Raw genomic sequence first — 23505 nt, 5'->3', positions numbered from 1 at the left:
GTTAGAATGGCTCGCCAGGGCTCGGGGTGGTTGGATGAACTTGTCGCTTTGCTATCACGCCGCGAAAATATCGGCGATCATATTGCCGCGCGCGTAAATTCGTTCGACGCGCGAGCGCGGTGTCAACGTTTTAACAAACGGTGGTTTCTCTCCGCGCGGTAATTACTTTAACTCGCGTAATTACGTAACCCCCTATTACATTACGTTCTCTTTTTTTTTCTAGATACTTTTCCATCCTTATTGTGTTACGTCGTTACACGCGGTAAGGGAGGAGGGGGGGGAATATCTGAATAAACGAGATGAAGTTACGTTGTATTTTCGGTTCGTGCACCGGTGATGTTTTTTTTTTTTTTCAAAATCGACTGCCACTGCGACGTCGCAAATGGATACGTTATTAGATTCATTTGAAACGCAACGATGCGATTTATTCGCTCGCTGATTGGCTTTACCGTCGTATAACGAGATTATTTCCGACGAAGACTTCTCTCGCAACGGCCTGTTATTTTGCGAGAGAGGGCTCGGAACATTTCCACTCGAAAAGGGGCGCGGACGTTTGTTCTAAAGCGAAATCAGGACGAGCGATCAGAATGGAGTCATCAGTGAAGGGTGGCCGGGAAACGCGAAGGGTACTTTATCACGTGGAACAAGCGGCGGCGATCAGTGTAATTTTTAATTTAATCTCAACAGCGCGCACAAAAAGCGGGGATTGCTTCTGCGATATACGTTCTATTGATCTACAACGGAATATTGCTTTGCGACTTATGAAAATACGTGCAATATCTTCGATATTTTTGAACTTCGAATCGAATATTTTCTCATTTCGCGGGCGAATGCAAGATTGCATAATAAAAATGTTTCACCGAAATTTCTGTGAGAACGAAAGAGAAAAATAACAATCTGAGACGCCACATAACTTTTACTTCCCTCTGCTACGTTGTAAAAAATTTCCGTTTCATCTTTCGCATTTTTATTTTTCCCGTATTTTTCAAATAGTATTTATCAAGCGCATCCTGTAATTTTATCGAGGACTGCAATCTCTCTCTTCTATTTCAATACAACGTAAACGGTTTTTTTTGCGAAAAAGTCGACGATTGAAGCGGTCACGAGGGAGATTGATGAGAGCGAAGATGAAAGGACGAGAAGGAGAGGGTGGACAAAGGAGGGGAACGGACAAAGAGGGACGGCTGAAATAAAAGAAGAAGCTGTCGAGTAGAACACCGCGGATGTGACCGAATTAATTATCGGTTTTTTTGCCGCGACCTCGCCCACTCCGCACTTTTTTTTTGTCGGCGAGCGCATTTGTATCTCTTCTCCCTCCTTCCGTCTTTCGCAGCAAACGCACGGAGTCGCGTTTAACCCAGAAAGGCTACATACCGAACGAAATGCTCGATGCAACGGCCCTCTTTCCCACCGCCACAACGTGCATTTCTCATTCTATCCCCGCTGTTTTTTTCCCGGCGCGTTTCGATTTCTCCCTCGTTTTCCTCGCTACTTCGTTTAAAAGTACTACGGCCCTTTTTTTTTTAACCGCGCTTATTTGGACACCTTCGTCTTCCAGAGGCCGGCAGTTAATCCTTGACAATACCATACTTTATATATTTTGAGCGAACATATTTTTATCACCGAGTGAAAGGAAAAGGGGAACAATATCTCAACGTCGTGAACTCTTATGCGTGCATGTGAGAAATCGTGCGCCCGATCCAAGGGCGTCTCCTTGGATGAGGACGGCGGTCACTTTATCAAAAATAATGAAGCAATTAAGGATTAGCAATAAGTCAGTCATCACCAGGAGCGACCCCCTCGTCGGGAAAAAAACCGTTCTTTTTTGGAGCGTGTTTTACATGAGGACCATCGCTCGTATCGCCGATAAATGCCACAGCGCGGTCGATCATTACGCACCCCTCCTGCTTTCGCCCGCGGCGTTAATTCGTTTGAACGTGGTTCTCGATTTTCCATCTTCGAAAATGCGTCGGTCGACCAACGAACGCCCGGCCTCTGGTGCTACCTCACTCAATTTATTCCGCCGTGAACGAAAATATTTTTGCCTGTCGCCGCGAGCCGCGCGGAAAGTGTGAACCGTTTCGACAACTAAATTAAAACACACGCACTTTAAAGTAGCCCCGTTTGGACTTTCGAAAGAAATTTAAATCGAGGCATTCAGAGATTGAAACATCTAAGTATTTGGAAATCTAATGAAAATTATTCTTTTATACACAAGAGATTCAATCGTCTCAATTGTTTGATATATTTATGATTCGATTGTATCGCGAAATTAAGCACTAATGTTTCGTTCTTGAACCGCTCTGCGGCAACCCCTGCGAGGACCTACGCGAGAAATAACAACGGCGACAAATAATATCGCAGGCATTAGAAATCGTAAATCATTCGCAAAAATGGGTAGCTCATTAATAAAAGACGCTTATACCGGGGTGAGGAAGTGGCGTCCGCTGTGGTGGCAGCTCGAAACTGGCAAGTTACCAAGTCACGAACAATACACCTAGAAATTCCGACACGTTCTTTATTCAAGCTAATCAAATGGGACTCGCTCGTCTTGCTTGAAAAATGTCGCGATTCCGTCAATGTAATCCCGCCTGTCACGCCTGTCGTCGGCAGTTCGCAAATCCGAGCACGAAATCGCGATTAAACCGGCAATAAATAATGAAGCTTCGAAATGTCTGAATAAATTAGATTTCATTCATCAAACGGACGTTTATCGTGCAAAGTGTATTAATGCTTAAACATTTGTTTTCACTCTCTAAATTGCAATCAGTGTATTTTCATTGATTTGCAGTGGTATACTTATAATTGTGATAATTAGTGAGTATCTACTGACATTTAGTAATTTTTATTTTAGAAATAGTGTATAATTACTAAAAGATCAGTGTATTTATTTCACTGATTGACAAGTTATAAGTACACCATTAAAATCAGTGAAAGTACACTAATTTTAGTGATTTTTCACTGATTGTAATTTAGAGAACATTTCTTTTTTAATCGTCTATTGTAAAAAATATTTGTTTGCGTCACGCGTACTTGATTTCTTTTGGATATTGTATCAGTTTCTCAACACTGTAAAAAATTTGTCTAAAATTATAACTATAATAGTTGTAAATTGTCTCGTGTGTATAATTTTGCAGTATACAAGTAAAAATAATGTAATTTGTAATAAATTTGTTTACAGTGTATACACAAGTGTAGAAAAAAATTCAATTATTGCAAAATTTACATACAAAATTATACACACATAAAAATTTACAACTATTATAGTTTCAAAATTACCCACAATCATAGTTATAACTTTACAAAAAATTTTTACAGTGCAGTTAAGAAGTCGATAATTCTTTATAGTGCAAAAATCATTACCCTCCCAAATAATAATAATAATGAAAACTTGGAATAATTAGCGGCGCTGCAATATTGTTCATCCGAGATCAAAGGCCCCTCCTCCCCTTTACTTCCTTTAATGTGCCGTAGCTTACGGCTATAATCGCACTACTGTGTGTGTGTGTATGCGCAATATGCATATAACAGTGCCAGCGTGCATACCGAAGCAGGCGCGTATGTTATCCATCCGTAATAGCGGGTTGCAAGCCAGACCGAGAGCTTTGTGGCCAAACGGGAAACAGGCCACACCGCTGAATACTCCGTATGAATCTCTTCTCTTCGATCTCCTCTTCCCCTCCCCTCCTCGCTCTATTCATTTCTCACCCCGTATCACTCTAGTAACTCGACTAAAAAACGCTCGAACGATTGAACGAGGCCTATCGGCGCACAGGCGGTCCTTTTTTCCCCAATCTAGCGGGGCAACCGCTATTCTACGCGGAGGGAAAAAGATTTACTGATACAGCAAACATTTAGTCATTACGGGACAATAAAAAAACACTCAAAGTAAAAATGTGACGAGTGTTATTAATTAATGAAACGAACATCAACAAAATCTCACTCTAAACGAGAATGGATCTTTTAATCGGACTGATTAATTTTACTGCTTGAACGATTTCTGAGTTCTGCGACGTCGTTATTTTGCACTAACATTGCGATAGCTCGATCGCGTCTTTGTCGTGGTTTTCGTAAGGGTGAGTGCGCTGACGCTTAAATGAATTTCCCTGAAGTACGACGACAATCCTACAGCCCCCAGCTTGGCGAACCGATCTTTCGTGATTGCATCGGGGCGAACACATTGGTGAGACGGCTTTAGTTTCCGCTCAATGCGAAACGTCGACTCGCTAACCAGCAGAACGTTTTAAGGGATTTCCCGTATTTACCGTAAGTTACTGCAGCGCGAAAGAGGTATGGAACGCAACGCTCGCGCGCGCCACTATCGGTCTCGGTTACTAACAGGCTAAGCTGTTTGCATCTACTTGATTGGATCCGCGTTTGCACTTCCAAATGCAGTTACGTTAATTATCTGTATTACACCGTCAGTCGAGAATTGGAGCGTCATGCATATACGGCCAGAGTTGGAAACCATGATCCCTGGGATAACGAATTTTCGAAAAGCTACGAAAGTAAATGGGAAACCGTCAAGCGGCACTTCCCGCGAGTATCTGCGTAGAGAGAAAAAAAAAGAAAGATCCAGCGATCTCTCTTCCTCCGGGTCAGCTGTGCATTAAAGATGCCAAGTTCGTTTATAACTTCGGGCATTAAACGCGGTCATAAATTTCAAGCTAATGTGATAATTGCGACACGCAGGTAGACAAAAGGGGCTCTAAGCTCCATCTTGATTGGTCAATTTGTCCAAATAGGTGCTTTCCCCGGGACGTGGGCTTCTTATTTTCACACGAAACCGCCCTCCCCCGAGCGGGGGAGGAGGGTGAGCTGTAGGGGAACAGCGGCAATTAGAATTGTCGGACCTTTTTTCGTAGAAAGCCGACTCTCTCGCTCTCTTTCTCTATCTCTCTCTCTCGCGTCTCTCGGACGTGCGGCAACCCACCGCCCACGGCGCGGTATGATTGAACGCCGGTCCATTTAGGGGATTTAGAAATCGGACCGTTACGGCGCCCGAGAAAGGGAAGAACCTGTTCCCTTCGCTCGTGGTGTTTTATTGAACTTGATATTAATGCCGTATCGTACCCCGAGATTAGACGCGATTATGTAAAACACGGACGATTGTTCACGTACCTCTTGGTGTATCTATGTACGTGTGACTTCTATACTAATATTTTATACTAAAATTTATTAAATAACACATTGTTCATTACGTGTACTAAATTACATATATCACTTGATGAATCAGAATTGTTCAGATCACCGTGTGTTTTATATACACGGAAAGAAGGATTTTGCTGAGGTATCTAAAAGTTTTGCTTAGATACAGATCTGAAAATAATTTTGTTGAATCATCAAAATTACGTAGGGTGCTCGAGCATAATGGGCAATGCTGTAAAAAGCTTAAATAACTTAAACGGTTACATACTAGCAACTAGCTTGAGTGTTTTACGTTAAATTTTAAGATACTTTAACAAAACCGTTCTTTCTGTATATCGATAAATATAATAATTAAACTACAATGCTGTATTTGTCAACGACGCGACTGCTGTACGAATTCGAGTAAAAAACGCTGCTACACGTGCAAGCTGCAGTGACAAAGATGTGGAAGTCGGTCGAATCGATGGTGGCTGCCTCGCTCGTTTCGATGACGAAGCGTCAGTCGCCGCACTTAACCTAATGAAAAATTTTGCAGCGCAGTCTCACAAATATCACGATATTATGGCTGCGTTCAGCAAAAGAAGCAGCTTTGTAAGATTCTTTAATACGATTAGATTTTGCCTTTAGTTTCTGTCGGATCTACATGTATTATAAACGTAATCGTATAAAAGAATTTTACAACAGTTGCAAAGCTGCTTTTTCCGCTGAACGCAGCCAATAATGCGATATCGTGGACACACGCGTTGAAAACGTGATCCGAGAAACGTTTTTTTTTCTTTTTGGGGGTCACAAGGTCCCTTCGTGTTTTCCTAAACTCCTTCGGAGTGCCACCAAACCGACAGATTTAGCGCTCGTACGTTGCAAGATATCTTTGATATTTATTTAGCTGGTTTCTCGCGGGGACCTAAGAGCTAATAAATTCAATGGAAAACTGGCGCAAGCTTATTTCGACCCTCCAGATAAGGGCGCATAATTCAAAACGAAAGAAGTATATACGTGAGAATGAGAAAGAGAAAGAGAGAGCAGAGGAGAGGAGAAAAAGAACGGAGGAGGGAAAGCACATTTTCGGCTGAGATATGCATATTACTGTGACACATACGAAAGATGAAGCTAAAGGAGATTGAAGAAGATTTCTCGGATTCCCTTAAGCGCCTTATATCTTCGTTCATTTCTTATCCAGGATACGTTCCTCGGTACCAATTGTCACTTGATATATTCGAGTAAACAGGTAAAGATTTCGAACATCGTCAGGACAAAATACCCATTCATAGAAGAAAATAATAGAATGCAAGACGCGTTTGAAACAGTTCAACAATATACACTAAAATACAAATATGTCATGAAAGATTTACGTGTCGCATCTTGAAGCATTACCAAAAATATAAAAATGTCAAAGATGACGTTTGAATATCTGTGTAAAATTTAAGCACAATCCTCTCAATTTATTTAATTTTTTGTTTACTCTTCTTAAACAAAATTGTGTTATGTAGCATTTTTTTGCAAATCTGATGAGGGAATAACACGAATTAAATAAATTTTTTATATATACTAATAAAATTATAATCAAATATCAATTGTACAAAAGTTTATTTCGATTCTTTTACTTGTTTAAAAGTAATTTATCAAAAACTGTAACAAATTTTTCACTATTTTGTTCTTTGCAACTGGTTTCAGGACCAAAATTTTTTTATTAGAAAAAAATTCTTAAATTTTGAAAACTTTCTTGCTTTCTCTATTTGCGAATTTCAAAACATTCTGTATATCTACTTATTGTTAAAAATAAAAACAAATAATCAACAATTATATGTACAATAAAAATCTCTAATGATCCTACAGAATAATCGAAAAAATAAAAGAACCAACAAGGGAGAAGCTACGATTCGACGAGCAATTTTGTAGCTTCCATGTGCGCGGCCGATGTGCGGTTTCTGTCAATGCCAGCGGATAATTTTCTTGTTTCGGCAATAGCAAGGCAGGAAATCAGCGAAAGAAGAAGTAAGCAGGGCGAGCGGGCAGGCAGGGTGGTCCAGTCTCAGATTATTGCGGGCGCCGCATCTGCGAAGGAAGACAAAGCGCCCGGGCCTTTTTCTTTTAACAAAATATAGTGCTCTGACAAGGGAACGTTCCATATTGCAAGTGATATAAAAAAAACTAATGTTGCCAGGTCGAAATCCCTTGTGAGTGCATGCGCAAACGCTCGACTCTCCCGATTGTGTGGTCGAAACTATCTACTCCTTTCTTAGGAACAAATATGTTTGCGTTCTCTGCATAACGACATTTTTATTTCGCGTTCGACGTTAAACAGACGTGCCCGGGCTTATCGCCGTTCAAAGATCTGTTTTCCGAAATTCACAAATGGTCGCATTCCCCGCGAGTTCTCAATTTCTTGGCACGAATAACTCGGGTTCGAGTTTGACACGATAAATAGTTCAGAAACGTGAGAAATAAACACTCTCGAACCACACGTGCTCTTTCTCATTCTTTTTCTTTTTTGTCTTTCAAGTGCCGATTGCTTAAAAGCTTCTCCATTTCCGAATATGTTTTTCGTAGAAAATGCATCTGAGTCTTATCGCAGATTTTAAAAATGTTCGCCATTCCACAAAATTAACACGATTCTAAATACCAAAAATATCTTTTAGTATAGTAAAAATTTTAGTCCTGTTAGGTGCTGCAACCTCCGAAGGAAAAGGTCAAAAAGATTTAAATACTTAGAGATTCATAGATGCACACGGTTCGTTCGACTGCCATGCAAATCAAGACTGCCGATTGTGCCGCGAGCACGGCGATTATGCTCGATCCGTCTGTTTATCGACGGGTTAAATGTGTCACGCGGAATCTGCGCCGTTGCATTCACGATTTGACGTGAGGGAGGATCATGATCGGGCGGACTGGATCAGCGGCCATCAGATAGATGAACGCGGAACGACGCTAAAATTTATAACTACGTTCGCTGAATATTTATCGAGCGCATTTAGTAAGACGTAACGCGCTCGTCGGGAAAGTGGCGCGCTTAACAGCGGAACAAAAGGAACTTCGCGGAGAATCGCCGACTTAATTGGCGGCATTTAGCATAATAGCTACGGCCGGACTCCCTCCCGTAGTAGTTGAATGGGTCTTCTTTCCCGCATTGCCTCTGCAACCAATTATTGTGCGCCAACGTGGGCTCCGCTACAATATTAACGGCCGGACACGGCACGATAGGCAGCGAAATATCGCGTAAAAGTTCCGACGTGCACGTTCCCATCCCCCGTTCTTTTCGCGAGTTCGACCCTGCACTTTACATCCCCGTCCGCTAGTTCGATCGGAAGTGCGCGCGGTCGTTCGTCCGTTGCATTATTTTCGGGATTCCCTTTCTTTCTCTATCCTTCTCTCTTTCGCACGGTGCAAGGTGCATGCACACCTTTTAAAATTACGATGTAATATAAAAATTCACGGCGGTGTAAAGTAAGTAAAAAATATTAATTTTCAATTTCTGATCCCTCGGCACGTAACGAAGACGCAGGGACGGAAGAAGACAAATTGTGCGGAGCGATAATATTGCCGAGCCGAGGAAGAGAGAAAGAGATGATGCGCCGCCGCGTATGATTATGATCGACCTCCCAAGTGTTTCCGAATAATGTGGCATAAAAAACGGAAAAGACGAGAGGCCCGATCCTCGTCAAAGTCACGCACGGAGCTTAAAGCGTGGGGCTAATGGAAACGTTAACGTCGACACGAAATGCTGTCTTCCTCCAAAAAGAGTTTCAGGCGTGTGTGATCTCTTTCTCTTTTTGTATGTACAAATTACACGGATGCTACTCCGTGGCGGGAAACGGCATCCCCGAAACCAATCGTGCCATATGCAGAAGATTTTGTGATAATTGCCTCGTCAGGCGCAAGATTTCACGCTCAAGTCTTGCCGAGGGTCTTTAAAATGTATCCGCGATGTGTTTTATCAATACTTTAATTATTCGAAAGAATTACTTACGATTAAAAATCGAAAATGCAAAAGTGCCGAGATAACATAACAAAGACGGATTTATATCATATAATATACGCGTTAATGATATATACATAAAATCATTAGTCATCAAAATGTAATTTGCCATATTTGCAACATTAACTGCGGCACAAAACTACGATTCGCTCAAAACGATGCGACGTCTCGTAAATTATTAGCAATGAACAAATTTCAAGTGATGGGGAATTTTAATAAATTACCGTGTACGAATTTATTCTATGTGTAATTCACAGATATTAAAATACCGAATTAATTACAACCATATTGTGATGTATTATTTCACGTTCTTAATCTGAAAAAAACTCTCCGTGTAAAATTACATTTTAATCAATGAAAAATTCAAAGCGCGATACGAGGTACACCGTACGTTGATTGTACAACGTTTATAATTTATTATTACGCGATTTAACGAGCAAACTGTTGGGGATATTCGACGATTTCCATCCTCTCGAATGAAACACATTCGAATCGTCGAATCTCATCAAAAAATGGATATCGTTCTCATTCAGTCTCTCTCTCTATATTTATGAGATTTCATCGAAAAATAACTCGCGCGCGGCAGCGGCGGAGTTTATTGACCGATTTCGCGCGGGGCTCTTGAAAACAATTCCGCTCCAATATCACCGATAAAAATTCGCGCGAGGAGCTCATCAGTTTCGTGTGTACATACACTTTTGAAAATATGTGCCGGGATCGTCACGGACACGATCGCATCGCGCGATATGCAGCACGTATTCACTGTTCGCTCGACATACATAGGCGATTCATTGTTCCCGTTTAATTGGTTTTCGCATGCAGTCCCTACAAAAATCGTCGCGCGCGTGTCGGTATCTCGATTGACTCCGAAAAAAATTCACTCCTCCAAGCTTCTCTCTCTATCTCTCTCTTTCTCTCTCGTTCCGAGCAAAGAGATGCGAACACGAGGTGTTCCACGAGTTTTCGCGAGACGGAATATGCAGAGATGCGAGGGCGCGGAGACGCCACCACATGGGCGTCAACCGTCATCGCGTTTCTCCTTCTCGCAATAGATCATTTCACGCTCGAGATTATACGTTATACGTCGATACAAAAAACGGGACACGAGGGACACGCCTGGATATTCTCAGCATTCCGATGAGCGCAGCTCATAACAGGACTCCTCAGTTAATCCGTCTGTGTCGCGCCTCGGTGCAGACGTGATGTAAAAAGTAATTGTCTCTCGAGTGAGAGAACGAGGAAGGGAGAAAGCGAATCGGAATTCTATAAATATATAAGGGAAGGTGGGCATGAAAGAGCCACTTTAATTTTTTTCCACTACAAAAGTCTCCGACACGCTACAACAATGCAACTTCTTTATTGCCGATTGTCAAATGTTTTGTGGACAGCTATATATTATTGTCATATATTCCTACAGTAAAATGTCTACGGAATCTGTTCGTAAACTTGAGAAAAAATTTAAGTGGCTCTTCCAATACCCGGCTCTTTCTCTATATATTTATATAACCACCTTTCTCTCTCAATTTATGTGATAAATATATTTTACAAATTTTATAACACACTTTTCATATGCGAATTTCAACGTGTGCAGCAGCATGTATGTTTTAATAACGTTTACCGTCGAGACGTTCCGAAGTATGGCGCAAGTTAAATATTAACTATTCCGAAATTGAGTAAATTTTGCGAGGCAAACCGTTTCTCTCTCGAAATATAAGCGTCTTTCATCAGGGACGAGTTATTCCGCTGCTTTGTTTCGCCGTCGACGAATTCGGGAGAATTCCAAGTGCCCTCGGAACAACGGGTGTCGTTTGCCCTGGGCGCGCCTTTCGAGAGGAAAGTTTATTTTCGATCGTTGTCGCGGGACAATCGTAGTGGCGGATATGCCTTCGGCAGCCGGATTTAATTAAAACTTTTACGACAATAGAGATGACGGTGTGGCGTCGAAAATAGAAGGGCGAAGCAGAGAGGAAGACCTTACCGTACATCGACTAATCAATTGACATCTCAATAATGAGAAAAAAAGCGTCAGGATGTGATATCCTGGTGAGCTTAACGAGCGAGAAAGAAACAGAGAGACAGAGAGAACAGGAAAAGGCGATTAAAAGACGAAGAGGGGAGGCGATAATAATCGAACGGAAGGGGCCGATATATCGAGCTGTTCTTCCGGTTCCACACGAAACGTTGGGGGGAAAAGTTTGCCTTTGTACCGCTAACTACGGTCAAAGTGCAACGCGAGTGCGTACGTGCGCACATGGTGGGCTGGTTAACGAGCATAAAATTGGTGGCGATCGATCGTGAAAAAGATCGAGCGGAAAGCTCTCCGACGCGATGAGATTCTTTTTTTATTCGTGGGAGGGAAGAAGGGTCGACGAACCGTCTCCGTTCGCATTGCGAAATTGCAGTTTGCGCCGCGTCGACCGGTCGAGGGAGAGGGTCAAGGGCTCGAATGTTTAACGGCGGGCTCTTAAACAGGCAGTAAAGTGATGGCGTAATGCATGTCCGTCGGCCAGAAGTTGATCGATGATTCCCTGGGACAAAGGGCCATATCGATTTTATTGCCTAGAACGTATCGGCAGCGCACGAGACAGCGCGGTATCGGCGATTTTACGTATCCTTCGCGCCGCGAAAGGGTTGGCTCTAAACGTCTCTTTCTTCGCGAGAGAGAAGGAAGGGACCGTGCGGAATAAAATGACACCGTCGTCGTGCTAAACGCAAAATAGCCGCGGTTAGCGCACGCGGGCTCTGTTCCTGCAGCGATTTCATAAAGTTAAATAGCACGCCTAAGCGTGTTCCGAGCAACGCGATAAATCGTGGTTATTTCCTCGGGAACAGATATAATCAACGTGTGTGACACAAAAAAGCCGCGAACTAAAATACACGTGATGAAATGTCGCGAGAGCGGAATAAATTTCCTCTTGCTTCGCGTATAAATTTAATATCCGCTTGATGGGAATATTAACTTTCTTTTGACGTTTAAACGTAAAGAATATAAAAATTTCAAGTACTCTTATCTACTGAAATTAACACGAGTATAATTTTTTAAAAAATACATTTGCGTCAAAAACGCACATTCATCGTGGGTGATCTTTAACTTGCAAAATGACGCAACGTCGCCCCGCGGATTAGTTATTATTACGACGCTTTCGTTACACGTCGTCGTCTATTTTCCTCGACTCCGGGGAAATTTAGGACACGTAGGTGCGCGCGACACTATCAGAGCGCCGTACTGGCGAGTAGGTATATCCCTCAGGTCTCGGTAATAAATAGTACAACTTCATCTCGCGTGCCCCTAGTAAACGTTTGTAACTTATGCCGGTAACTATACGCCGGTAACACGCGCCCTTTGACGTGGCGAGCGGCTTTGAAGTCACGAGCCCGGGAAACTTTTCCTAGCGCGCGATCATTCGTTTCGTTGGCAGGCTAGACGCGCTTTTAGACCTCGATCCGGCCAACTAGAGACAGCTCGTCGCCTGCACCGCGCCACGATCGAGATCGTGGACGGGATACACCGAGGAAGAAAATCAATTTGAATAAATCTTTCAACTTGATTAAATTTCTGCAATTCAAATATTTATGTGTTTCAGTTAAATATATAATATGTATACTTGAACTGAAGAAATTTAACTCTTGGTGATCACACTTCTGAAAAATTCAATGTTCGTCATACTGGAGTATGACGAACTCCAACCTACGTTCTTACTCACCCTATTGACAGTTTTTATTATTTTGACAAAAAAACTGAAGAAACTTGAAATATTTTTCTAAAATATAAGTAAATTCACGAGTAAGGAGAAATCATCTTTTTAGATAGTGCAATTTGTTTCGCTTTTTTGTTTGCTTCCTCTATTCTTTAGGTTTTGCCTCTAGCTTTTATTTTGATTTATTACATTTTGCGGTAGGATGAGAGGCTTGTAAGCCGAATAGAATTTTTAACAAAGTGACGACGTAAAAATTTGATCCTTAACCTTCAAAATTCCAGCATTTTTCGCTTAAAAAGTAAATGTTTTAATGCCTGATTCACATATATGAAAGACAAAAAAGAAAGCAAAAAAAAGCGAAGCAAATTTCACTATTCGAAAAAGTAGGATTTTTCTTTGCTCGAGAATCCATTGTATACTAAAAAAAAAAAAAAAAAAAAAAAAAAAAAAAAATTATAAATCTAACTAAATCTTTCAATGCGATTAACCCTTCATGGTCACTTGGGGTCCAATAGACTTCAACAAGTTTGATGCTGTGTACCTGAGTCATTGAGGCACAATGGAATCAGTCTGTGTGCCTATGATGGAGCTTCGTGTGAGAACCATCGCCGGTCATTTGTTATTACCTAAGTCATTATTTGAAAGCAAGACGAATTTTTTTTCTCGTATTAAAATCTTTGCTAAAATTGTTTACGTTAAAATAATAAAACTGTCAATACGGTAGGTAAGAACATAAATTGGGGTTTGTCATACCCCGGTATGGAATTTTTCGGAAATGTGATTAAAAAGGGTTAAATTTCTTCGCAAATTCAAGTATTTATACATAAGTAATCTATATGTCAAACTCAAATTATTAAGATCGTCATCAAAATTTTTAGATAATATTTTTAGATGATATTTTTCCCATCTGATGTTTTCACGTTTCTTGATATTTTTTTCATGCTCTAACGCAAAAATAGATTAGTACAGAATTTTTAGTTCTAGAATAATATTGACAAAGCATTAATCAGTTATTTATTGATGGCCACTATAGTGACCACCCCAAGACTCTAGAGGTTAAGGGAGAACGAGACGCACGGCAATTAATATTCTGCAGGCGCGCGTTGCATAGTCACACTTTATAAACGTCACGTACATGGAAAACGTCTACACGCGGAAGGGATACCAAAACGGGAAGAAGAGCCGGAGAGGCCTTTCACCCCTGCCATCCATTTTCGACTGCTGCTGCAATTTAAAACGGAGTGGCGTGGCTCTCGTCACGAGGTAACGACGTTTTTTCGATGTGATTTATCCAATCATCGCGGATGCGCGTGATGGAAAAGTATCGATCTCGTTGAAGTCTCATCGAATGAAAAATATTCGCGAAAATCTCCTTTAAATTGTCATTTGTTGAAATAAAAATGCGCGTCGCAATTATCTGTGTCAGTAGTCGGGTTTTCGTTTCTGAACTGCGATCGAATCATTACCAGATCTCTCCCTCCATGCGAGAGAACGTAATAAATCACATGCACTCGTGATTCACGAGATGCACATCCAGGATATAACGCTATCCACTTAGGCTGAAGCGCCGAGTTCTCCCGGAGGCCCGGAACAAGTTTAAACGGGAACGAATTTGAAATCACGGATCTCCAGAGACTCTCCATCTCCCCCTTTCTCTTCTGTTTCATCACGAAAATGATAGACGAGAGAAGGAAAAAAAAAAGAGCTGCGAGAGGCGTATAATAGACACACATATACGAGTGCAAACCAGCTGTGCCGGTCGTGATAAGACCCTTGTCACGTTTCTTTCGAGTCACAAAATCAAATCAAACATCGCGCGAGTCGCGCGTTTAAGGATGTTGAAAGCGTTTCGAGAGGAGGGCCTCCTCCTCGTCGCCGATGGGACCCTCGAAAGTTTTTCGTTCTTCAAATGCGTATAAGGAGCCCGTAGAGATGTTATTACGACAAATATTATCTTTTGGGGGACGTCCCTATTTACTAGCTCGCGTAGAAGCACAGGTTTCCACACGCGCGCGCATTTTCGTAAGGACTTTCTTTCGTGGACGACCCTTTTACTTTTGTCGCCCTTTCGCCTCTCGGCGAGGAAAGTCGCTCCTGAAGATGACAGAGCGTTTAATCGCGTCCCGACCGATTAGCCTCCGATCTCTCCCTCCGCAGTCGAAACAAACGGATCGAGTTAACCGTGCTCTCTAAGGTTTACATTAATAAATAAACGCACTTCTTATCGTCATTTCTTTCGTGGAGACACTTGACCATCGCGACTAACGCACTCATGGCACACAAACGGCAATTATGACAAATATACGAACGAAGGAGCGTTATTTTTCCGTTTGTCTCTTTCCCTCTTGCCAACACAAAACCGGTTATTATATTATTATAAACCGTGACTCTCAGTTGGTTATCGATCAAACTGATTTATCGTCCATAATCTGTATCTACCTGCAACGCCGCTAATTTCACTTTACAAACGTAAATTGCATGCATCTGCGAGAATATCGGGATTTTATATGGATTCGCGATTATGCATTATTACCGCGTATCGTACGACTATTAATAAATCACGGGCGCAATGCCGTTTTACGTATTATGCACCGTCGAGTAAGCCAGATACGATAGCGTTTATATTAAAGTCGCAGTTATTACGAGCCTATTTTGCGCAGATTGCGTTTTCCCTATTTTCACTTTATTTATACGTAATTATACATTTGCTTTATGAAGATATCGTTTCATCGAGAGATGGCGAATTTTTATTTACATTTTATCGTAAATTCGAAATGAATTTCAATATCGTGACGCAAAATATGTGTCAATTGAAGGCATCGGTCAGAGATATGTTTAATTTAAAATATGTGCAATAATTCGCTGTCGCCAGCATCATCACGTCCACATGCCGAAAGAAATTGCATTAATTTTTTCTTTCAAACATTTCAAAAAGTTTTACACACGGCGTTGCGAGTGGTCAAAAGACCATTCTTACAAAGGAAGTTGATATAATATTTCGCAAAAAAAAAAGATCGATAAACAAGATCGTAATAAACGCATAAAACAAAGTTTTTTCTTTATCTTTACAATGTACAAGAATTCACACCGAAGGTATTTAGAGAAAAGATAAGAACGATTTATCGATTTCCTCTCGGAAAAAAAAAAATATCTTCCTTGGAATTATTAGGTAAAAAAATATTTTCTTCGCTATCTATACACCAAAAGTGGTTTTCTTCTTCTCATCTGTCATAAGAATTTAAACACAATCACATTTCGTCGCACAAATAACAAAAAATATTGTAACAAATGCAATGAGTCAACTATTTCTTTCTTTTTTTAGCACATTTGATCATTTCAGCACTTGCGCACAGAAGACCGACTTTACGTCCTTTACAATGTATCTACTACTATTAATGAAAGAGAGTTGTCAAACGACCTGTTGGCGGACGTGGCGTTTACACGCGTTTATTTGCATGCTGAAACATCTGGAATACGAGTCTAGGATTGACTGAATAATCGAGGGAAAGGCACCGTTTTCTCAACATCCTTGGAAACGTCTTCAGCGTCGGAAATCGCGTGTCTACCACCTCGTATAGGACATTTGGCGCGAAGTGCATGCGGTGTGCATACTTATATCGATGTGTGCTCTCTCTTTTTCTCGATAATCATCATTCAGTAAACGCGTCAGGAGTGTTAGCGTCATCAATGGAATTCAATTTCGAAATTCTCTCACGAATCCATCTGTCAATTAAAGTTCTCGAAATAAATCATTTTCGACAAGTGACTTTTAATAAAGATTTACAGGCATCGATCATATGAAACGACTGTAGAGAAGTCTCGTAAAAAATTCAAAATTAACATCTTCGTTAACGGGACGAAAGCGGTACGTCTAATTGCGTTACGTAATCACCGAGTCGCGAGATAAGCGATTATCTAATGACGCGGGGTGCTCATATTTTAAATTTAAAATAATTGCGAAGAAAGGTGAGTCCTTCCTGCGTTCATAACGGCACGCGGTCAGGCGCTTAATGCGTATGCGAGCGTTTGATTGTCGATTTGCATTTATATTTGCCCGACACGCAGCAACGTGAACGCTGCCACAAACGCGCGCGCACATCGTATAAATGGTCGCGCGCATTTTTCCGATAATCGCCGTGCGACCTTAATATCGCCCGAACCGGAGTTTCACAGACGGAGGTTCGCCGAAAATAAAATCAAGTCGACGGGACCATCGAGATCAAAGTTCGCCTAAAAAGTCTCAATGGCGAGACGAATCGGAATGGAATCGTTCGCGAGCGGTGCAATTTATATCTTCGAGCGGATATGCGACGACGCTTATCGTATGAATTAATCACAAATTCAAGGGAGGATCAAACTTGACACGGATTTTTTTAATTATCAGAAACTTTTGGCACTTTTAGTTATAAGAGTAGCTATTATTTTTTATCAAAAGATTAATAGAAAAAATTATAATAAGGAATTAATTGAATGTATGGTTTTCAAAAATTGCTTGGAAAATAATGAATTGCGAATTCAAGGAAAGATCGAACTTAACACAAAATTTCAGTTGTTAGCAACTTTGGCACTTTTAGTTATAAGAGTAGCTATTAATTTTTCATCAGCAGATCACTAGATAAGGTTTTTAAATATTAAAGATAATATTAAAGGATTAATTGTAGAATTTTCAAATATTGCCTGAAAAATATATTTTCTCTATCTTCCTTGTAAAGAAATTTCTTTACTTCCTGTGTTCTGCTTCCTAATAATTTTACTTGACGGTACACACATATTTCTTCGCGTGATTCACTGCATTCGTAAATCGTCGTGTTGTATTTCTGGTGCGGCTTTAATCGATCCGAGTAATAATCAGTCGATTTATATTCCGGTGCGCTTCGCGCCGGTGCTCACAATCGGTTTATTGAAACGAATAAGAAAATCGAAAAAGGCGCGAGTTTATAACCGCGGCGGAACACACGCGTAGATTGCGTGCACGTAGCTCCGACAATAAACGACATGTGTATTTAAGTTTGGAAATTGTACAACTGATTCGTGAACAGGAGTTATTACACGGCGCCGTTTGTTTTGTAATGAGCAATCGGCGTTAGCCGACGATAAAGCGCTGCCGTCTATGCAGAATTATCATTTTTCTCTCTTAAAGCGCATCCGCGCGTAGATTTATATTCGCGGTCTAAATATAAATTCTTTTATCATTTATCCGCTCCGTCTTGCCCGCAAGTGTTGCAGCGTGTTCCGCGTTCGTTAAACTCACTATATTTATTTCCGAAGTATAAGCAGTCAGTGAGATTCGACATCGAGCAGTTATGTATAAAAGTTTGCAATCGTGTATAAGGCATTTCAATTCCAAGGATATTAAAAACTTGAATTTATCTCATCTTGAACAAGAGAATTTCTCTTCTCTTCCCGTCTTCTCTTCCCTCTTTTTCCGTCCTACTAAAGGTACGCCTCTGGAATTGGGGAAGGGCTTTTTTATTTGATATAAAAATGCGAGTTTTATGCGCCGCCTTTCGACTTTTTAAGAATTCGTAATGCGCCGCCCGCATCGCGACAAAACCCCGCGAATTGTCGGCGAAAAAGCGCGAAATAACTTCACGCCCTGAAAGCCGCGGCTAGTTCGGCTATCGCAAGACCGGTTCTTTTTTTCCGGCCATTTGACGCGAGAAAAAGGACGTGTATGCTACACGCGTATATCGCCACGTGCATTACACGCGTGGGCATTCACAGGGACAGTACATCCCCTCCCCTCGATCTGCACACGGGGGAAGAGTAAAAAAAAAGAGAGATTCGGGAAACACACACACGAGAGAGGGATGGAGGGAGGGAGGGAGGGAGGAGGAGGAGCGACGACGGACGACCGTGCAGGAATCGGAGAGACCGAGACAGGTTCGACGAAGAGAGAGCGAGCGAGCGAGCGAGCGAGAGAGCGCGTGTTGCTCCGAAGCCCTATACCCGTTGGTCGAAAGAGAGCTCGGCACAGTCAGCTCAGTGCTACGATGGTCACCAAGCGGACAGGTCGCAGCCTCCTCCGCTCTGTAGTCCTACTCCGTAGTCGATACTCCGGTACCCGGGCCGCCGGCCGTTCGTCGGAGTCTGTCAGACGAGAACGCGCGCGTCTCGCTTAATCGCCCCTAATTAAGACGAACCCCGCGAGTCTATCCGCTCGGCGAGTGCAGTGCGCGCACGACGCACTGTCATTGACCGTCTGCGGCCCGTGTGCTCGTCGTAAATCATCGCGGAGCGACTCTTACCCCGGCGGCGAAGATAGAGAAAGAGAAAGAGAGAAAGAGAGAGAGACTGTTGGGTAATTGTGTCACGGTTGACGTACGGATTTATTTTCGTCCGCGGTACTTAGTTTTCATCGTGTGTTTGACGTGTGACAAAAAAAGCAAGTCGTACTCTCGAGAGGGTGCTTTATCGAAGCGAAGAACCCGCCCGATAAGATCAAAGGACCCGATAAGTGCGCGTGACGAAGGAGAAGACGCGCGATTTATTCCCGATAATGTATACAGTAGCTACATGTCAATTGCGATGGGCTAGGATTTCGCTATCACGCATCGATTATTAGTAAATCTTTTTCCACCGTGTAAAGAGATTGGTGCGCGCGTGGTGTTTCTCCTCCTCCCGCTCTTGCTCCTCCTGGCGGACGCCGGCGAGGAAAGTTCGCACGTGCTTCTGCCGCCGCAACCTCCCACCTCTCCGCGCGAAGCACGTGGTCGCCGCCAACGGGAGACTTCTTTCCACGCGACGTAAGATCGGGGAGACGCGGGAGACAACTGTCGCGTTACAATTGCGATTTCGCGGTGTTAATTTGGGCCGGATTCGTCGCAGTCATGGACTCAAAGGAGGCCTTAACGGCGAACGAGTCGATCATCCAGGTAATTTTGTGAAAATTTCAAAATTTTAATCGAGCTATTTTTCGAGGATTTTAATGTTAACGAGGTGGGCGAGTGCAAAAGGAAAATAAACTGGAAAATTTGTTTTAAGACTTACGTTTTACGCCTTCCGACATCTGCCGTCCTAAAGGTAGCAATGCGAATGGCCTCGCGCCGGAGTTTACTACTGCCTTGGTTGGCTGCTAGGTCAGCCGTGTAATTTCTGGAGCCGTACGTAATTTAACGCAGTTGCACTTACGTCATGCGATTACACGGGGTTTCTGCGATTATCCGCGCGCTGTTTGTTTCGGTTGTCCGTTCCATTAAAGAGGCAGACGACGATCCGCGTTTCACTTTCCGATTTTATGACTGAACGTCTTCTTATTTTAATTCATTCGTCATTTCACTCTCTAAATTACAGTCAGTAAAAAATCACAGAAATCCATGAAAATATTTATAACTTGTCAATCAGTGAAATACATACACTGATCTTTCAGTAATTATACACTAATTCTGAAGTAAATATCATTAAAAGTCACTAAATACTCATTAATTATTACAGTTGCAAGAATACCACTGCAAATCAGTGAAAACACTGCAATTTAGAGAGCACATTAGCAGCGATTCTTGAATTGAGAGACTTTTCACTTTAAACATTTGTCTCGACTGTGCTTTATTGGATGGCTGATAAAAACGATGATCGGGCGTCGCGAGAATATATACAAGTGATTTTCTGTCAGATGCTCTCAGGTTAAATTGATGATAACGTCCCGAAAATTCAGTTATCTCTCAGGACCAGTGAAAGTAGTGAGAGTCCGTTAAAGTTGACGTGTCATTTTTTTTTATCACATCACGCGACTTCTGTCACATTTTCATAGATACTATCGATATATATTCAAGTGAGGGAGAGGTCGTCGACCTCCACTGGCCGAATCTTCCGGCCACTTGCGTCAACACTGATCGATTTCGTTCGAACGTTGCCTTTCACGATGCATGCTATTCGTGCGTCGGTTCACACAAAAAAATTTCTGACCGAGAGAGCCTCGAAAAGTAATTATGCAACGCATTCACCGCGAACGGGAGTCGAACAGAAATGTACTGTGTGCATTCATAAAAAATGAAGAAATTAAAATAGAAAGGCGCGCGGCGCGGTGACTTTTCAGTTTGGAAAGTGTCGGAACAAAGTGCCGGTGCTTAGAAATTTCACGCCGCGTCACTTTTACAAGGCGAAACACATATCGCTTCAGTAAATTACGTCATGTAATTAATACGCGGCCTGTGCGCCACTTCCGCCGGCAGGCGAGGCTCGGATCTTCTCTTCGCTTTAACCGCTGACTCAAGCGCAGATCGATCCGCGATGAGAAATTACGTGCGATAAAGCAGGCTCCAGTCTGTGAGCGTGTCGGGGGATCCCGTGTGCGTCTGTGTTTACGTGTACGTACACGGTGCATGCGATGCACATGCACGTGACATATTCTAGCCGTGTAACCCGGCGAGTTGACGTGCGCCGGAGTTACCCCGAAGGATCTTTATCCATTTCAGCGGATTGCCTTGTCGGAAGTATCAGTCGACGGGTTGTTTCCTATTGTGATAAAGGATATGTGCGTCGATTCGTGTCCGCAGTTTAACAACTTCTTATTCGTTACTTTATTTCTTTGTCCGTGCAGAACTCGGACTATTTACGACGTACTAATATTTACTAGTCGATAAGCGGAAATCCGACCGACGTAATAGATCCGATATCTCGCTATTATTGATGGAGCCTCGGGCTACAGTTAGGAATGCGGTAGATTATAATTTGCGTTATCACTCTGCAATTTAATATTTCTCAAATGAATTTTTGTATCTAATCGTTTTTATGAGAAACAATAAACTTTTTGCGATATCAGATAAATATGTATTTGTATTTATTTATTTAAGAAAAAAATGAAGATAGACACATCCTTATCTGATAGATAAATTTATCAAGTTGGAACAACCGGCCCTAAATGTATCCTGATCCTATATGGTACACTAAGAAAAAAATATCGTTGATGTTTTGAAAAAATTTTCCAACTAAATTAAAATTTTATCACTTCAAGAATTTATGCATTTAACTTAAATGCACAAATTTCAATTCAAGTATTTATATAGTTGAAATATATAAATATTTGAATACACAAAATTTAATTCAGTTAAAAAATTTAGTGAAATTAACAAAATTTTTTTCTCATATGTAACATAAAACTTTACATGTTTTTGCTACGTGCATCGTTATTGTTAAACGCGTAATTATTTTGTTCGGCCAAATTCTCGTGTTACGTAAAAAAAAAAAGAGCGATTTTAACGAAAACACGCACACGGCATTGTCGCTTAATATTCCGGAATGGGCGACCCCCGAAAACTCGCCGTTTAGGCCCTAATAACAGAGTTGATGTTTGCAAACTGGTTGCAGAAGAATAGGATGCTGTTCAGCATAATTCGTCCCCTCTCCGTGAAAAGTGGAGCACGTGCCTACGTGCACTTTTTTTCGACAGTCGAACAAAAGCAACAAAAATTTCTGTATAGTCACTCGAGAATAGTTCAGTCAACTTGCTTCCCCCCTCCCTTTTTTTAACTATCACCAATTATCCGTCACTCGCGGTTCTCCATCGAATTTACACAGAAACTTTCCAATTCGTTAAAAGTGCAGCAGGACGCCAATTTGCTGGGAATTACTAACGCGTCGGTGGTCGCGAGTCGAAAGGGCGGAGCGCCTTTATTAATTGATATAATCTTTGTCTCGTCGCGACCACCGCGAAGACGTCGTCAGCTGCGAGCAACTAACTCTCTCGACCGCGAGCGCCCGCGGGACGGAAAAACTCTGCGCAACGTAGATTGCGGCGCAATTTGCCAATTTTATTCACACCTCGCGAGTATAATGATCGAAAGTAGAACACGTGACCGCGGCGCGGCGGCATTGTTCGCGGCGTGACAATGGAATCGGATGTTTTGTTGGGGATAATAGAGCGCGTGGCCTACACGCTAATGAAAGGGTTGCACCTTTGAATACATCGAATGCATATATACCGGCGTATCTAGGGCTCAGCGGTGCTCAGATCGCTCGGTATCCCCCGAGCGAGCGTGAAAAGGATCCTGGGGCTGGCCGGAGGAGACGATCGATACGCGTTCGACGTGGCTTTGCCCTCTCCGCCTGCTACTCACGGGGCTTTCGACGATTTTTATTTTACGTCGCGGCGCTTTTTCGCTTTTTCATCTCTACCGCGCGAATAATAATTGACGACGATACGCGTTCGCGTCACGTGGAGAGTTTTAAATTTCCCATATACTCTTGGCAGAGGCCGCCCGCTTAATTTTTCTTTTACCACTTTGTCCCATAAGGCGACTCGATGCATAAAAAGGAGCATCTCTATTATGCATATCAGCCCTGACGCGCGCGCGTATATGCAAAGCGCCGCGATACATGAAGGATTATCCTCACTATGCATATAATGTCGATTACTCCGGCTACGTGCGCGCGCGCGCGCGCGTCCATGTAGTTCCTGTTTTGCAATAAGAAATATTCAAGGATACCGCCGTGTATCAGAGTCAACGTAATGCATATCAATATGTCGAATGAGCACCGCCGCCCTCCTGAACGTGGCGCACGCGGCGCACGTCTATTGCAACACCCTCCCGAGCGCGTCGAGGCCAATGTCAGAGTTCGAATGTGTTCTTAAAAAAAAAAAATGCCCTGTAGAACAATGGCGGAGGCCGGGGGTGTACCCGGGGAGATGTCCACGGGGTACAGAAGTGCCACTGCACATTTGCAAGTCCCGATTGTGTACGTATA

The 23505-nt window shown here is 42.3% G+C and overlaps 2 protein-coding genes across 5 annotated transcripts in view; one reads left to right on the top strand and one right to left on the bottom strand.

Moving 5' to 3' along the window:
* Positions 1-23505, bottom strand: part of LOC105834619 (mediator of RNA polymerase II transcription subunit 20) — an 85506-nt gene that overhangs the window by 36938 nt on the left and 25063 nt on the right. The gene's annotated exons all lie outside the window — the stretch shown is intronic.
* Positions 1-23505, top strand: part of LOC105834615 (facilitated trehalose transporter Tret1) — a 67743-nt gene that overhangs the window by 25986 nt on the left and 18252 nt on the right. Inside the window, exon 1 of one of the 4 annotated variants that reach the window (XM_036293328.1) lies at positions 18688-19697. The exons of the other annotated variants lie outside the window; for them this stretch is intronic. Coding sequence (XP_036149221.1) covers positions 19653-19697 — 45 coding nt within the window. The 5' untranslated portion in view covers positions 18688-19652. Of the gene's footprint in view, positions 1-18687; positions 19698-23505 lie in introns of those variants that run through there. 4 annotated transcript variants of the gene reach the window in all.

The sequence above is a fragment of the Monomorium pharaonis genome, chromosome 10 (assembly GCF_013373865.1).
Source record: "Monomorium pharaonis isolate MP-MQ-018 chromosome 10, ASM1337386v2, whole genome shotgun sequence".
Taxonomy (NCBI): Eukaryota; Metazoa; Arthropoda; class Insecta; order Hymenoptera; family Formicidae; genus Monomorium; species Monomorium pharaonis.
This window is presented reverse-complemented; position numbering and strand designations above follow the sequence as displayed.